Source organism: Vombatus ursinus, unplaced genomic scaffold (assembly GCF_900497805.2).
Source record: "Vombatus ursinus unplaced genomic scaffold, bare-nosed wombat genome assembly UNPS02014870.1, whole genome shotgun sequence".
In the NCBI taxonomy this organism is placed as follows: Eukaryota; Metazoa; Chordata; class Mammalia; order Diprotodontia; family Vombatidae; genus Vombatus; species Vombatus ursinus.
The window spans coordinates 10,403,550-10,420,765 of NW_020954648.1; the positions used below are offsets into that span (position 1 = coordinate 10,403,550).

Genomic DNA, 17,216 nt, shown 5'->3' on the forward strand with positions numbered 1-17,216 from the left:
CCTGACTCCAGGGCCAGTAGCTCTATCCACTGCACCACCTAGCTGCCCCTCAAAAAACATTTAAAGAGTAACAATGCACCTTCAGATTCTGGTCACATCTGGTTGCAGAGTTCAATGTTCCTTTACCACAATTCAGAGAAAAGAGGAAAAAGAGATAAAGATATAGGCACTAGTCAGTGCACTGACTCTGTTAAGAAAATGACCTTCATGACCTTCCTGTTACCACTGGAAGAAACTTATTACTGTATGTTCTAATTTTTTCATATAATATTTAACATCATTTGAATATAAATATATCTGGATATGTATAGTTACATATTGAATATTGAAAACTACAATGATATGATTCTGGTAACTCATCCTTCCAGAAGGGTACCAGGTAGAACTGGTAATTGAATCAGGAAAAGCATGGCTGGGTTTGACAGTTTAGCCCTTGGACCAGACAGAAATAAATTAAATAAGCTTTAAGGAATCCAGCTATCTGCTCTAAAGACTACTAATGAGGCTAGACCAAGAGTCTCTAACCATACTGATATGGCTTTCCTGGTTTCCTGGTCCCAGAAGGGCACAACAAGACCTACCCACATGGAGTCAGTGCCCTTCAGACCTGATGGATATCTGAAGATCATGAGATTACTCTTGCCTTGCTGACCAGACATGCTTCTATAATAGAGACTGAGAGGAATGGACAGTTGTCAGGTGGCTACCCAAGCTAAAAACTAGAATATCTTGTTTTGTGAGTATCCTTTCTACGTTACAGGTAAGCAAACCTTTTGTTAACCTGAATGACCAAATGCTTCATTTCACTGCAACATCAAACCCAAATCAGGCCTAATATGTGCCAAAGCCAGTCTATAGCTAGATGAGATACCTCTGCTCTATAAAATCTTTGCTCTACAATCCGTCAATCTGTACATTTATATTCAGTCTTATTTTTACATTTTTACATTAATTTACTTAGAAAGTTCCTCCTGAAAAACATAAGCTTCGGCTGATTAAGGGGAAAGGGGTGTGGCCACACAAAAACAAGAAAGCCAAAAGCAAGAGAGTGCCCTAGAGCATTGGTGTGATTGTGGCAGTAACTATTCCCCCAGTTCCCATTCAATTTCAATTCTATTTATATACCAGGCTACCTCTCATGCTACACCAAGTTGTGACTTGCCCAAGATCCCAAAGCTAAACATTTACTAAGCTCCCATTACATACATGGCACTAGGCTAGGCCTGAGGACACCAAGATAATTCCTACATAGATCCTGCTCTTAAGACACTTAGAGCTTGATGAGATAAAAGAAATTTATAGAACAGCTATGATCCAAGAGAGGAATGACACCAATGCCAAGAGGAGGCACAGGCAGCCTACTCAGAGAACTCAAGGAACAGAGGCATTACATGGGCTCTGAAAGGAGCACAGACAGAAGCTAAGGGAGAGGAGAGTTCCTTTTAGGTGGGATGACAATGCAGACAGGCCAGCAGAGCAAAGGGCTGAAGTATGCAGGAGAGGGCTCTACTGAAGGGGTGGGCCACTGGTCCAAGACTGGGTAGATTGAAAACAAGACCAAAATAGCTTACAACTAGTGAGCTGAGGCTTGTTAGAGATGTGAATATTGAGAAATGACTGAATTTTAGAGCCAGCAGGCACCTTAGAGGTCATTTATTCCAGTGCTCATATGTTAGATACGGAAAACTGAGGTTCAGTGAGAACTGCAAAATGTGAGTTACAAAAGTTAGAAACCAGGTAATTCAACTCCTCGATGAGGGGACCAACACTCATAATAGAAGTGACTTGCCTAAGGACACGCAGTTAATAAGCAGTGGAACCAAGCCTAGAACCCGGGTCTTCTGACTCCTTCCCACTACACCCAGCTCTCTCTCTAATATACCAAGGTGTGACTTGTCCAAAGTTACACATCTAGTTGGAAGGAGTCACGATTAAAACTGAGGTTTCCTTATTCCCAGTCCAATGTTTTTTCTAGGATAGAACTAGAAGTCATCTGGAATCACTCAGCTTTCTGCCTAGGACCCTCCTTTACAGATTTTCCCTTGGCAGCTGCTCTTAACATAGTTCTACAAGTCTATCTAAGCTCTACCTGGATTAAGACCCAAGTGATCTTCAAGTCAGACTTCAGGCCCCAGACACTGAAGCCAAATTTACAAAAATCATTAATGAGCTGGGATGGGTCACATGCTTCCTTTGCCATAATATCCTTCTTCTCCCCCAAATCCCCACCTCATCATCCCCTAAGAGATCTCTGTACCAGTGATGACCATTGTCCACATTCCATCTGAGCCTGAACCAGGAACACAGCAGAGATGACCAAGAAGAGGTGGAGTCAGGTTTGGTCTACATTCATCTCTTCTAAATGCTTACTGTTCAAGGCATCCAATGCCCCTTCTCTAAAAAGAAGGTGGGCAGAGACACAAAAGCTACAGTTATATATTGCTTTGTGTTCCATAACTGCAAAGAGCTACCACAAACAAGAAGACAGCGATACTCAGAGTTGCCATCCTAGTCAGGCAACTGTAGAATCAGAGAGCCACACAAAGCACCAACGCCACATCCCAAACTCACCCACCTGACACCTGTTCCTAACTCTACAGGTAAGGCCAGTGACCAATACCATGTCCATCTCAGGGTCTTGGTACCCGGTATAATGTGAATATTAAAGCCCCAGGTTTTTCTCTGCAGGGTTAGGACCAGAGTTTGAGGATGACAAAGGATGGTACTGAAACAGCACCAAGATTAGTAAGCATTGTCTGTGGAGCCCTCAGCAGGGTACTAGAGGCAAATCCCAGGCTGAGGCTATAAAAGGTTAAGTTTACTCATGTCATTACAAAAATTGAAAGGCTGTTTGCTTGAATAACTATAAATCAACTGTGGAGGGGAGAAAAAACTTACCTGTTGGAACAAATAGGGTATGCCCTTGCTTCACAACACACTTGTAGCATTTATCCACTTTTTCACCAAAGTACACTTCACTTTGGGTGACAGATGAACTCCAGGATTCATAGAGTGCTAAATTTTCATCTGTTGGCTTTATCAAATAAAAAATCTTCTCACCCTATGAAGAGAAAATAGGATTTTTTATGAAAATAAAAACCTACAAGTTGACCGAAATGAATCCGAATTTTCATTAGGGAGAACCAAATTAGATATTCTAATCTTCTTTTATTAAGCATAGAAAAGCATATTCCAAATACTTAATCAATAACTGCTAACCCATATGAGCTTCTTCAAAGCTACCGCAGCCATTCTCAAATAGATACCAAAAGAAGCAAAACCAGGACTAAGTCTTTGATCCAAGAATATCATCAATAATTATAGTTTCCAGGATTTCCACAAGCAGCAGCCCTAAACACTGCCAGTGAATTTGAGGCTGACTTCAACTTCAAGGAACTACAACCCTATTGTATAGAATACATCACACAGGTATACCCAGCTATTATTGCATCTACCACTAAGTCTACCATTTCTAACAGGGGTCATGGTTTAAAGACAATGATTTTTGGCTACTGTGGGCAGACTCAAGTAACAAACAAAAACACTCAGACAACAGGTCAAAAACATGAGACTACAGAACACTTAGAAGATTCAGGAGAAAAAAAAATTAAATAGAGAGTGGCTCCAGGTCTGCAACTAAGTCAATGGGCCAAAAGAAAGAAAGGAAGAGCTATTTTAATGGGCAGTCCTGCCCTAACCCACTGGACAACCAGACCTGACCTTGCTCTGAGCAATGAGGCAACTGGAAATTCCAACATCACACCCAACAACAAATACAGGATGGGGGGAAAAAAAAAGAGTTGTCAGTTTTGGTTTGGGAAGAGTGGGGCAAAAAAGCAAAGTACATAGGGTATAAAGTTCTGGAATGCCATCAAAAAACACCTGAGGCACCACTCAGTTACCAGGGAGTACTGAAGAGGTTTGTGATAAGCCAAAAAGGATTTAAGTGGAAATTACCAGATGGGAGTCAAGAATCCCAGGTCCTAGGGTCTAGGTCTACTAAATGTAGCAAAGGGCAAAGTACTTAACCTATTTTTCCTATTATCTCTTTGATAAGATAAAAAAATATACTAACCAACACAGTCCCTTCTAGCTCTTAAATTGCATTTCAAATGAGTTTTACAACAAAACAGAATCACAGAACCTCAGTTAGAAGGAACTCAGAGGCCAACTATTCTAATCCATACCTGAACGACAATCTCCTCTACAATATCTTGCCTCCCACCAAAATGGTCATCTAGTCTTTGTTTCAAGACCCACAGTGAGGATTCCACTACTTTGCAAGGCAGCTCATTTCATTTTTTAAAATCTCCAAGTTTTTCCTACCTCTATATCAGGAAAATCCCAGTTATATTTTACTTCTCCCTCCTCTCTGGCTACCTCCTCCCAGAGACTCCCGGCCAACCACCTTGATGCCCTCACCAGAGACCGCACCTTTCCTCCTATAACTAAAACACACACACACACACACGTATGTCAAAGGGCTGGGCACAGATTTCTGAGGAACCCAAAGACTTCTTTCCAAAGTGCCATCAAACATGAATGACTATTTACTTGGAATGGCCATTCCCTCAGTTTTAAATTCACCTAAATAGACTATTATCTGGCTCTCATTTATCCATCGTGTCTACAGGGAAAGCATGAGAAACTTGTCAATACTCTGCAAAATCTAGCATTTCCAAGTCTGAGAACTTTGTTTAAAAAAAAAAAATGAGATCACTCGGGCAAAATTTTGTAATTGGATTACCTGCTTCAAGTCTACCCCTTCTCTAATCCATCCTACCATGGATTTTCCTAAAGTACAGGGCTAATCATACTACTTCTTATTCCCTCTACATTCAAATATAAAGTCATCCGGTTGGCATTTAAAGCCATTCACAACCTGGCCCTTTCCTATCTTTCAAGTGTTCTAAGACATGACTTTCTTCTCTGCAAATTCTAAGGTTCAGCCATACTACCTACTTGGTGTTCCTCACAAAGGACATCTATCTCATCTCTGTACCTTTTCAATAGCTGTTGTGCCCCAGTGCCTAAAATGCTCTCCTCTCACCTCTTCTTTCTGGGATCCTTGGCTTTCTTCAAGGCCCAAATTAAATACCACAATCTGCAAGAAACTTTTTCCAGTCCCCACAACTGCTTGCCTTCCCTTTAAAGGCTACTTTCCCCCTCCTCTATATCATCTTTGTATGTGTTGTCTCCTCCGTTAAAATAAGGCTCCTTGTGGGTAGGGACTGATTTTGCTTTTTCTTTGTATTCGTGGCATATACTAAGCGCTTGTTAAATGATTAATAACCTGTTCTTAATGAAATGATGCTGGCTCTTTGTAATAACCATTATCTTTTCCTAACATTCATTTACCATCCCTTCTATATTACATTCTAGAATTTTATTGGGATTCTTTTTTTTTTTAAAACTAAACTAACTTCCTTCCTTCTCTAGTCCTATGACTGAGACTGAAACAGGAACACAACAAAAGTCCCCATTTAGCATAATAGATAAGCAAGGAGAGAGAGAGTCTCCATGATCTTTCAAATTGTTGATAGAGAATTGTTAATCATATCTGCCGGTATTTTAGGGTACAGGTCACCTGCACCTGGCATCAAAATCCCTGAAAACTTTAAGAATGAATACAAGAGACCTTATTACAGGTGACTTTAATCTTAGTAAAGCTGAAAGCCAGGTCATTTGAGGGGAATGAAGGATGTGGAAAGGAACTGAGAGGAGAAAGCATAAATAGCTGCTAGAGAGAATATGATAAGGAATGAATCAGATAATAATAAAAGTAGATAAGAGCAGATAACATGACTCTATAGTGGAACCCATCCACAACTGGATACATCCCTGTTCCACCTGAGATGGAAAAAAATGTAACCTGAAAAAAAGGAAAAAGAAGATACATAAGAACTGTGTTTCAAGGAAAGATGAGATGCTGAACTTTCTATTCCATCCACTGGCTTATTTCCTAATTTTTCTTCTCAGTCTAGGCAAATGAAAAACAATTTATTTGGTGTTAATAAATGATTCTATTAAGTAAGTAGGAGGTATAAGGTTAAAGAGACTAAAATAGCAACGTGCTTTGTCTCTCTACAAAGCACAAAAATTCTACTACATACAAATACATGAAATGTCAACGAACAACATTAAGAGTGTATGCCACCCATTCTCACCCAGAGAACATGATACCAGACTGAAGTGCCACCAAAATCAATGTGAAAGTCTGTATAGCTGTCTTGAACTCCCATCAAACAATATTTCTGAACAAATGGCTTAGGGAAGACTGAATCATCAGGCCAGTAATTTTCCACCCAAGAAAGTTTTCGGGCAATATCAGGAACTTCCACCAATTCCGACATCCTTTAAAAAAGAAACATAAAATTGAAAACTTATCAACAATAATGTCCCTCCCCTACAAACAACTCTAAATAATTTTACCTCAAATATAACTATAGTTATAATCAAACTTTAAAAGGAATTACTTCAAAAATTCTCACATTGCTCCAAGCAAAAACATCACCATTGTAAAATTTTTGATGACTGAGTGTGCTTATTACCATACTCAGTTTACCACTGAATTACGCTTCACCCATTAGCAACCCCTAAACCAAACTGTCTAAAACTACTCACTTTGTGTCTGAAAATTCGAGGCTGATCACATTTAACACCTTTGGACGGTTAGGATTCGTGAAGTATTTAACATAATTGTGAAGCTTCATTTTGCTGTCTGCCTGCCTTGCCACATCAATGACATCTATTACTTTGTCACCACCTATGGAGAGAAATTACAGTCTAATTGGTGTTTGAGGAAAAAGTTACCAAAAAAATGCTTAAAATGCCTTCAAAAACCTGGATTAATGTGGGCTGACCACTAAAATCATTTAAAACATTTGTAGTACCAACAAGGACATTTTCTAGATTTTGATTTTTTTAAGTGAAATTAAATACCTTTTTGCTGTTAATGTTATATATAAAACTACTTATACTGTATTGTAAGATATTTCATAAGCTCATGCTTTCAAGCTTAAAATTCATATCCAGAAAAGCCCCCCCCCACACACACACACACAGAGGGAAGGAAAACTGTTAGATCTGTTTAAAAAGACTGGTCTAAATAGTGTCATATGATGAAAAGATCAACAGATTTGGAGTCAGAGAACTTGGTTTCAAACCTGGCTCTGCCACTAGGTCACATGACCTCTCTGGACTTCAGTTTCCTCATCTGCACAACAGAGGGGTTGAATTGTGTTACCATTAAGGTTCTTTCCAACTCCAGATCTGTGACCTTGTATTCAGTTTCTTCATCAATAAAATGAAATTGTATCAGATGGTTTCTGAAGGCTTTCTCTATCTCTAAAGTTCTATGATTCTAAGTCTTTAAGTTCCAAAGAAAGAGATCTGCCTACATCTCCCAGTCAGTGCATTGACACTGTACAAAGACTTTCAGAAAAAGCTATGTATACATGGCGTGTGATCCTGCTGAATCATTCATTACTGAGCACACTATGTTGAGAGTGTCTTCTCTTTAACAAGGTCCTTTAAAGAAAAGATGACTGGATGATGAAAGGCGGTTCTTCTTCTCATCGAGAGAGGTAACTGGATTAGAATAAATACTAAAATATACTATGCATTTCACAACTTCATTGTAAAACTGGGCTTGTTAAAGAGACAGAATAAGGCAGTGATTTAGAAAGTCTGATAAGGAAGTCCACAAAAGATCTTTCTTCTGCCTCAATTCTGGCTTCCATTCGGCAAGTCAACAAGCATTTATTGGGTGCAGATCATAGACTAGGCATATATGTACATGTATGTATGTGTGTATGTATGTGGATATGTATGTGTATGTGAATATGTGTATATATGTGTGTATATGTATGCGTGTATGTTATGTATGTATATTCCAATGACCTAAGAAATTGTAAATTTAGTAAACTTATCCTATATAAAAATTCTTATCTATTCCAAATATTAGGACAATAATCATTTTTACTTATGCCACATCTTCCTCTGGGTATTTTAAAATTTCAGTGTAAAGTTCATACCTACATAACGTTCCACATCCATAACAGAAAAAGTCGGCGGTGGGAGTCTAAGTCCTAGATCATCTATTTTGGGAACCATAATAGGCACATCAAATCCATGTTTCTCCAGGTATCTTTGTGTCAGCTGGCTACCATTCATCTTTACAATGATTTCATCAGCACTAAAAAGAGTTAACAAGAGAGATCATTCATTTAAAATTCAAATAAGTTTAAAGAAGATATTCTAGTGTATATGTATATATGTGTATGTATACAGATATGTACATATGTACTCTAATTCTCTTATCCTGGTGTTATTCTTCCTTGCTAACACCTGAAATTCTCTCTTCTGTCTCCTCTACCAAGGCTTCATATCCTCTCCTGACCCTATTTCAGTCAGGTTTTGAAATTCCTTGTACTTCATCATCTTTCCCCAAAGCCGCTACCTAGAGCCTTAAGCAGTTCTAATTACCCAGAGGTGCCAACATTTCATATTGGAGTTTGGGAATTTGCACAGCAGAAGGAAGGGATGGAAAAAGTCAGTATGGTTGTGATGGAAATAAGCCCCACAAATAGCATGTGGGGAATGTGACCCACCTTCCTACTCTTCAAATGAAAATCACATACTACATGGAATCAGACCAGAGCCCTCACTTCAGAGACCACTCTGTTACAGGAACAGAAAAGATAAAAATCCTTAGGATAATGGCCAAATAGCAAAAGCTGTGCTAATAGAACCCAGAAAATACAGTAGCAGACATGGAATATGCAAGATATTGACACAAATTTGTTATTCTAATAAATATATGCCCTATTTGAATGTTAATATGCTCTTCTGTAACCTTTAAGTAAATGTACCCGTCATGAAAATGATGAATTAATTATACTAAAAATTATTTATATTAGTACAATAAGCTTTATCATGTTTAATTTTTCTATTCTGAACTCAAACATCAAAAAAGAACATAACCATATACAGAGCAAAATACAAAAAAAAACTTTATATGAAACTCTAAGTCTCCATTTCATGTTTCGTTTCCTTTTTTTTAAGTATATACACTTTAATTTTTTAAATAGTATTTTTTTTCAAATTTTAATTTTTAAAGGTTTAAACAATATATTGAGCCCCCAAATAGAAAAATGTCTAACATGAGTAAGTGAAAGCCTCAGGGCCCCAATCCCTTCAAGCTGGGGAGGCTGTCACCCACTGTACACTACACAGAAAAGGCATCAAGTTCCAACAGGGTCCCCACACTTGAGTCAGCAGAGCTGCCCAGAAGTCAACCATCAAATTCTCTGGCCCCTCTCCTTCCCCATCACCACACAGGTTCCAGAAATTGGAGCCTAAGGACCTATTGCCATTGCAGAACCAATAGGGGCACACCAAGGCTGTTTCAAATTCCAAAGCAAACAATAAAAAATCACTACATTATCGGGGGGGGGGGGGGGCAGGGCATAGGCGAAGGCCAAGTAGTGAGAAGGTAACTAGGAAGGGCATTCCAACACATTTTAATTTTTAAATTTTAATTTAAAATTTAAAAAAAATTAATTTAGGGGCAGCTACGTGGTGCAATGGATAAAGAGAGCACCGGCCCTGGAGTCAGGAGGACCTAAGTTCAATTCCAGCCTCAGACACATAACACTCACTAGATATGTGACCCTGGGCAAGTCACTTAACCCCAACTGCCTCACCAAAAAAAAAACAAAAACAAACAAACAAAAAACAAACAAAAAAATTAACTTAAAAGTTGTACGGATGCTTTGGTTTTATATTGCAAATATTTACAGATTACCCTTACACTGAATGGTCTTATAACAAAACATTTAAGTAAAATTGACATAATGATCTCATCTGAAAATGCGTGTAACATTACATATTCATAGCAGCAGCACCCCCAACCCCACACCTGTTTTAAGAATTTTAATTAACAGAATCTTTTATCTCCCTCCCACCTCTCACCATATTGAGAAAAAGAGCAAAGAAAAACAAATTTCCTGTAATAAATATTTATAGTCAAGTAAAACAAATCCTCTCCTTGCTTGTTTGCAAAAATGTCTCATTCTGTACCCTAAATCTATCACCTCTCTGTGAAAAGGTAGATAGTACGTTTCATTATTAGTCCTCTGGAATCATGGATGGTGAACGTACTGATCATAGTTCTTCCAGATTGCAAAGTTTCTTGTTAAGTTGTTACTGTATAAATTGTTCTCCTGGTTCTTCAAATTATCTCATTTTTGAACACTTTATAAATCTTTTGGGGGTACAGACAATAGTGGTACAAACTATACAGTATACAGCTTAGTCACTTTCTGTGTATAATTTCAAATTGCTTTTCAGAATGGTTGTATCCATTCACAGGTCCACCAATGGTGCATCAATGTGCCTATTTTCCAGGATCCTCTCCATTATCTATCATTTTCCTTTTTTTCTTTTTTTTTGGTCATCTTTACTCATCTAATAAGTATGAGGTAGAATCTCAGAATTGCTTTGAACTTCTCTAACTAGTAGTGATTTGGAAGATTTTTTCATATAACTATAGATAGCTTGGATTTCTTCCCTTGTGAATTGCCTTTTCATAGCTTTGGACCATTTATCAATTGGGGAATGATTCTTAATTCTTATAAATCTCTTCTTTTTAAAAACTCTTATAAATTTGAAACAGTTCCTTATGTATCTTAGAAATGAGACCCTTATTTAAGAAACTTACCATGAAAATTTTTTCCTTAGTTAACTGTTTCCCTTTTAATATTAAGCTTTATTGAATGTATGTGCAAACTTTTTTGAATTTTATGTAATGAAAATTATCAATTTTAACTTCTACAATCCTCTTTATCCCTTGTTTAGTCATGAAATTTTCTTCTATTTGTAGCTCTGATAATTTTTTCCATGTTTCTCTAATTTGTTTATGATGTGACAATTTGTATTTAGATCATATATCCATTAGGAAATTATCTTGGTACAAGGTGTGACATCTAAATCTTAATTTCTTTCATATTGCTCTGCAATTTTCCCAACAGTTTTTGTCAAATAGTGCATCCTTATCCTAGTAGCTGAGACGTGTGTGTTTACTGAATACTAAGCTACTAGATTTATTTGCTTCTGTATATCATACGCCTAATCTGTTCCACTGGTCTCTTTTTTTAATTAGCACCAAATTGTTTTGAAAATTACTGCTTTGCAATCATCAAAACTACTTGGTACTAAAAAAAAATCAAGTGATGGATCAGTGGAATAGATTAGGTATACACGTCACTATAGTAATGTACTATTTGATAAACCCAAAGATTTCAGCTTCTGGGATAAGAACTCACTATTTGACAAAAAAATTGCTGAGAAAACTAGAAAACAGTATGGCAGACACTAGGAATAGGCCAACAGACACTAGGAATAGGCCAACATCTCAGACTGTATTCCAAGATAAGGTCAAAATGGGTACATGATTTAGACATAAAGGGTAATACCATAAGCAAATTATGAGAGCAAGGAATAATTTACCTGTCAGATTTATGGAAAAGAGAGAAATTTATGACCAAACAAGACACAGACAGCATTACAAAAGGCAAAATGGAAAATTTTGATTATATTAAATTTAAAAGGTTTTTCACAATAAAACCAATGCAACCAAGATTAGAAGGAAAGGAGAAAGCTGGGAAACCATTTTTTACAGCAAATGTCTCTGATAAAGGCCTCATTTCTAAAATATATAAAGAACTGAGTCAAATTTCTTTTTTTTTATATAAATTTATTCATTTTTAGTTTTCAACATTCACTTCCATAAGATTTTGAGTTCCAAATTTTCTCCCCATCTCTCCCCTCCCCCTACCTCAAGATGGCATGTAATTTGATATAGGCTCTACACATACATTCATATTAAACCTATTTTTACTTTAGTCATATTGTAAAGAAGAATTAAAAGCAATAGGAGAAATCATGAGAAAGAAGAAACAAAAAAAAAGAAAAAGAGCAAATAATACGCTTCAATCTGCATTCAAACTCCATAGTTCTTTTTCTGGATGTGGACAGCATTTTCCATCATGAGTCCTTTGGAGTTGTCTTAGATTCCTGTATTGCTAAGAAGAGATAAGGCTATCGAAGTTAGTCATCACACACTGTGGCTATTACTGAGTACAATGTTCTCCTGGTTCTGCTCATTTCACTTTGCATCAGTTCATTTAAGTCTTTCCAGGTTTTTCTGAAATCTGCCTACTCATCATTTCTTATAGCACAACGTATTCCATTACATTCATATACCACAACTTGTTTAACCATTCCCCAACTGATGGGCACCCCCCTCAATGTCCAATTCTTTGCCACCACAAAAAGAGCGGCTATAAGTATTTTTGTACATGTGGGTCCTTTTCTCATTTGTATGTCTCTCTGAGATACAGACCTAATAGTGGTATTGCTTCATTAAAGGGTACACACAGTTTTATAGCCTTTTGGGCACAGTTCTAAATTGCTGAGTCAAATTTCTAAGAATATAAGTCATTCTCCAATTGATAAATGATCAAAGGATATGAACAGACAGTTTTCAGATGAAGAAATCAAAGCTATCTATAGTCATATGACAAAAGGCTCTAAATTACTACTGATTAAAAAATACAAATTAAAACAACTCTGAGGTACCACCACCTCACATCTATCAGACTGGCTAACAGAAAAGGAAAATGATAACTGTTGGAGAAGATATGGGAAAACTGGGACACTAATGCATTGTTGATAAGAGTTATGAACTGATCCAACCCATTCTGGAGAACAATCTGGAACTATCCCCAAAGGGCAATCAAACTGCACACCCTTTGATCGAGCAAAACACTACTAGGTCTGTATCCCAAAGAGATCATTAAAAGGGGGGAAAGGATCTACATATACCAAAATATTTATAGCAGATCTTTTTGTGATGACAAAGAATTAGAAAGTGAGGGGACATCCATCAACAGGAATGGCTGAACAAGTTGTGATACATGAATGCAATGTAATACTACTGTTCCATAAGAAATGAGCAAGCAGATTTCAGAAAAATCTGGAAAGACTTACATGAACTGATGCTGAGTGAAGTGAGCAGAACCAGGAGAACACATTTTGCGATGATCAACTTAGCTCTTCTCAGCAATGCAAGGATCCAAGAAGCAATACAACACAATTCCAAAGGACTCATGGTGGAAAATGTTATCCACATCAAGAGAAAAAACTCATATCGTGTGCATGCAGATCAAAGTGTACTACTTTCACTCTTTTGGTTTTTTTTTATGATTTCTTCTCTTTGTTCTGTTTCTTCTTTCACAACACAGCTAATGCGGAAATACGTTTTACATGATTCCACATGTATAACCTATATCAGATTGCTTGCCATCTTGACAGGAGAGAGGGAGAAAAAATTGGAACTGAAAATCTTTCAGAAAATGAATGTTGAAATTTGTCTTTACATGTAATTGGAAAAAATAAAATACTATTTTTTTTAAAAAGGAAAAAAAGAAAATTACTGCTTTGTAATATAGTTAGAGATCTGGCACTTTGAGGCCCCCTTCATTGCTATCTTTTTCAATAATTTCTCTTGAGATTCTTGACCTTTTTTGTTTCCATGTGACTTTCATTATTTTTTCTAGTTTGTAATCTTCTGGTAGTTTGGTTACCTTGGCAATGAATAAGTAAACTAATTTAGCTAGCATTGTCATTTTTATTATGTTGACTGTACCCATAAGCAATTAATATTTGTCTAATTATTTAAATCTGTGTTTCTGTAAACAGTGGTTTGTAGCTATATTCAAAGAGCTTTTAGGTGTACATTAATGGACTCCTTAGTATTTTATAGAGTCTTTAGTTATTTTTTTTAATGGAATTTCTCTTTCTATATCTTCCTGCTGTATTTTACCACTATTACAAAGACATGTAATGATTTGGGCATATTAATTTTATATCTTATAAACTGAAGGATGAAGGGAACAAGCATTCATTAAGCATCTATTATGTACCAATGACTATACTAAATTCTTAAAAATTTCATCTTATTGATCACAACAACCCTTACAGGTAGATACTGTTACTATCATTATTTTCCTCAGCTGAAGAAACTGAGTTAGACAAAGATTAAGTGACTGGCCCAGGACCATAAAGCAAGTGTCTGAGGCTTGATTTGAATCTTGGACTTCCTGACTTCAGGCCCTGTGTTTTATCCAGCGCACGATCTGTCTCTGAAGCTGAAGTCAGTTTCAATGAAACTTTTGGTTGACTCATCAGCAAGTACACAATCATATCATAACAAAAAGTGATAATTTGCTTCTCCTTTACCTTTGCTTATTCCCTCAATTTTTTTCCTGTCATTGCTATAGCCAGCATTTCTAGCACTATGTCAAATAGAAGGGGTGGCAATGGACATTCTTATTTTATTCCTGATTCTGTTGGAAGACATTCTAGTTTATCTCTTAAAATTTTAAGGAATGAATCATTTATTCCAACATTTTCTGATTTTGTTGTGTGTGTGTGTGTGTGTGTGTGTATGTGGTTTTTTTAAACAGAAATGGATGCTGCACTCCATCAAAAGGCTTTTCTACATCAATATAATCATATGATTTTGTTCATTTTTAATTAAGATGGTTAATTGAATTTATAGTTTTCCTAATGTTAAACCAACCCTTCATTCCTGGCATAACTTCAACATGGTCACATTGTAAAATCTTTGTGGTATATTGTCTTAGTCTAACTGCTATCCATCAATGCTCACTAGGGATATTTCTCTAAAGTTTTCTTTTTCTATTTTAACTCTCCCGGATTTATGTATCAGGGCTATATTTCTGTCATAGAAAGAATTTGGTAGGATCCTTTCCTTTGCTAACTTCGCAAACAATTTATATAATATTGGAATTGATTGTTCTTTGGATGTTTGATAGAATTTACTTGTGAAGCCATCTAGTACTAGAGGCTCCCCCCCTTTGGAATTTCACTTATAGTATGTTCATTTTCTTCCTCTAAAATAGGGTTCTTTAAATTCTATATTTCTGTCCTGTTAAACTGGGTATTTTCTATTTTTGTAAATTGTCATTTATTTAATTCTGTGTTCACAAATTTTTTAAATGTTTTTGATGGCCCTCTTTTTGGGGGGCACCATTAATACTAAACCTTCCTTCCTCCCAATTAAAAAACAAAATGGGGGAAAAAAAAGCCCTTCATAATAAGCAACATCAAACAAAATGAATCTACAGAGTGGTCATGTCCAAATATGATGTGTATTTCTCCAACTCTTAGCCAGGAGGTGGTTAATAACATAGATTCAGTGATTTGGTCAAGAATTCTTTAATTTTTCAAAACTGTTTTTCTTTACAATGTTGTTGTCCTCGTATAAATTGTTCTGGTTCTATTAAATTCATTCTGCATTAGTTTAAAATACCCAGAATTCACTGAAATTTTTTTTCACAATTTCTCACAGAAGGATAAAATTACGTTGTAATTATATAGCACAATTTGTTCAACCATTCCCCATCGGATGGGCATCCTCTTAGCTTCCGGTTTTTGCTTTTCTTTTCTTTTTTTCCCCTGTTTTCGCTTTTCTTTTCTTTTTTTCCCTTTTAATCTTCACTTTAGAAACAGGAATTCCATTTTGCTTACAGCTATCCTCTCCAGGATTTTCCTTCCTTTTAAATATTCCCTTTCTCCCTATCCCTGCTTATTTCCCTATTGAGTATTATTTTTTCCTATACCTGTTTGTGTGTGCATGTATTTTCAACTCTCTTGTCTATTTCAGATAAGAAAGAATGAGGTTCATCTGATGCCTATGTCCCCCACCCCTTCTTCCTCTATCTTTGTATGCTCTTCTTATACATTATAATTATAAGAAATACCAAGTTCCACCCCATTCTTCCTTCTTTTACCTTCCTGTCTCTGTCCCCTCTCCTATGAACAAAAAAACCCGGGGAGTAGCAGTTAACCCCAGAACACTGGTCCCGACTCCAACCCAGCCCTCACAATGATCATCTAGGCAAAAAACTTCTTTGGAGAAGACACCCACTAACCCTACCTACTGCCACACACAGGGCAGGACAAGCCAGCCATGTTGAAGCAATAAGGTATTCTAAGGCAAAGACAGGAGGCAGTATATGCCAGCCAAGTCAAAATACCACCACCACCTTTATCACCATTTTTCCTCAGACCCTGATGGCACCAGCCCAGGACCCTGAACCCCAGAGTCTTTGGAACAGCAATGTTTCCAGTCCTGAGAAATAACCCATGAAGAGATACAGCCTTGCCACTGCCCCTGCGGTGCAACAACCACATCTATTGAGGACCTAGAAAAGAAAGTTCTTGCCACCAAAGTCCTTAGCACTGCCAAAGGGTTCAATATCAAAATCTGCTGTGATTTTATCAGTGGAAATGGCATTAAGAAGTGGCATTACGATCATGGAACTGGGGGGCAGAGACAAGATGGCGGAGGAAAAGCAGTGACTGTCATGAGCTCTCTCCCAAGCCCTCCAAATACCTAAAAAAAGGGCTCTAAACAAATTCTAAAGCAGCAGAACCCACAAAAAGAAGTGAAACAAATCTCTAGGCTGGCAAAAGACAGCCTGGATGGTTGATCAGAAAGGTATATCGCGCAGGGCGGGGAGAGGAGCGCAGTTTGGCGTGGGCACACAGGCTGCAGCAACCCTGGAGCAGGCCTCAGAGGACTGAATCGCGGGCAGCTGTGGCGGTTTCCAGACTTCTCAACCCCTGAATGCCAAAGACAATTTAGGTCAGTGGGAAAAGTCTGTGACTGCAGTAAGAGCTCCAGGAGCTAGGTCTCAGCCGCAAGTCTTGAGGCCCGGGGCCACGGCTTTTTCCTGAGCTTCCTGCCCACAGACTGAGGGGGAATCAAGTGGCTGATCAGAAGGGGATTGCAGGGATCTCTTTGCCAGTGCTGAGGAAGGTATCTCTTGCTTTGCCCGCACTTGGATCTGGGTCACAGCTCTGTGGGGCGGTCCTGGGGCGAGGAGGAGAGATGGTGCGGTGGAGCTTGTGGTGGTGGTGGAGAGGAAACACCTCACCCCTTATCATACCACCTTGGAAGAACTGAAAATTTTCAGGTCCCGAGAAGTATCTCTGAAAACAGCTGTACAAAACCCCCAAAGCTTGGGACAGTACACTCTTCACATTGGAAGCAGACTTTTACCTTAACAAACAGTTTAAAACTCAAGTAATTGGTTGGGATCATGAGCAAGCAGCACAAAAAG

At 37.6% G+C, this 17,216-nt stretch overlaps 1 protein-coding gene across 1 annotated transcript in view; it reads right to left on the minus strand.

Annotated features, from left to right (window-relative positions):
• Positions 1–17,216, minus strand: part of KDM7A (lysine demethylase 7A) — a 98,334-nt gene that overhangs the window by 36,811 nt on the left and 44,307 nt on the right. The window contains exons 4-7 of the mRNA XM_027842376.1: positions 8,037–8,197; positions 6,625–6,766; positions 6,168–6,354; positions 2,899–3,061 (exon numbers count right to left, since the gene is read on the minus strand). Coding sequence (XP_027698177.1) covers positions 2,899–3,061; positions 6,168–6,354; positions 6,625–6,766; positions 8,037–8,197 — 653 coding nt within the window. The remainder of the gene's footprint in view (positions 1–2,898; positions 3,062–6,167; positions 6,355–6,624; positions 6,767–8,036; positions 8,198–17,216) is intronic.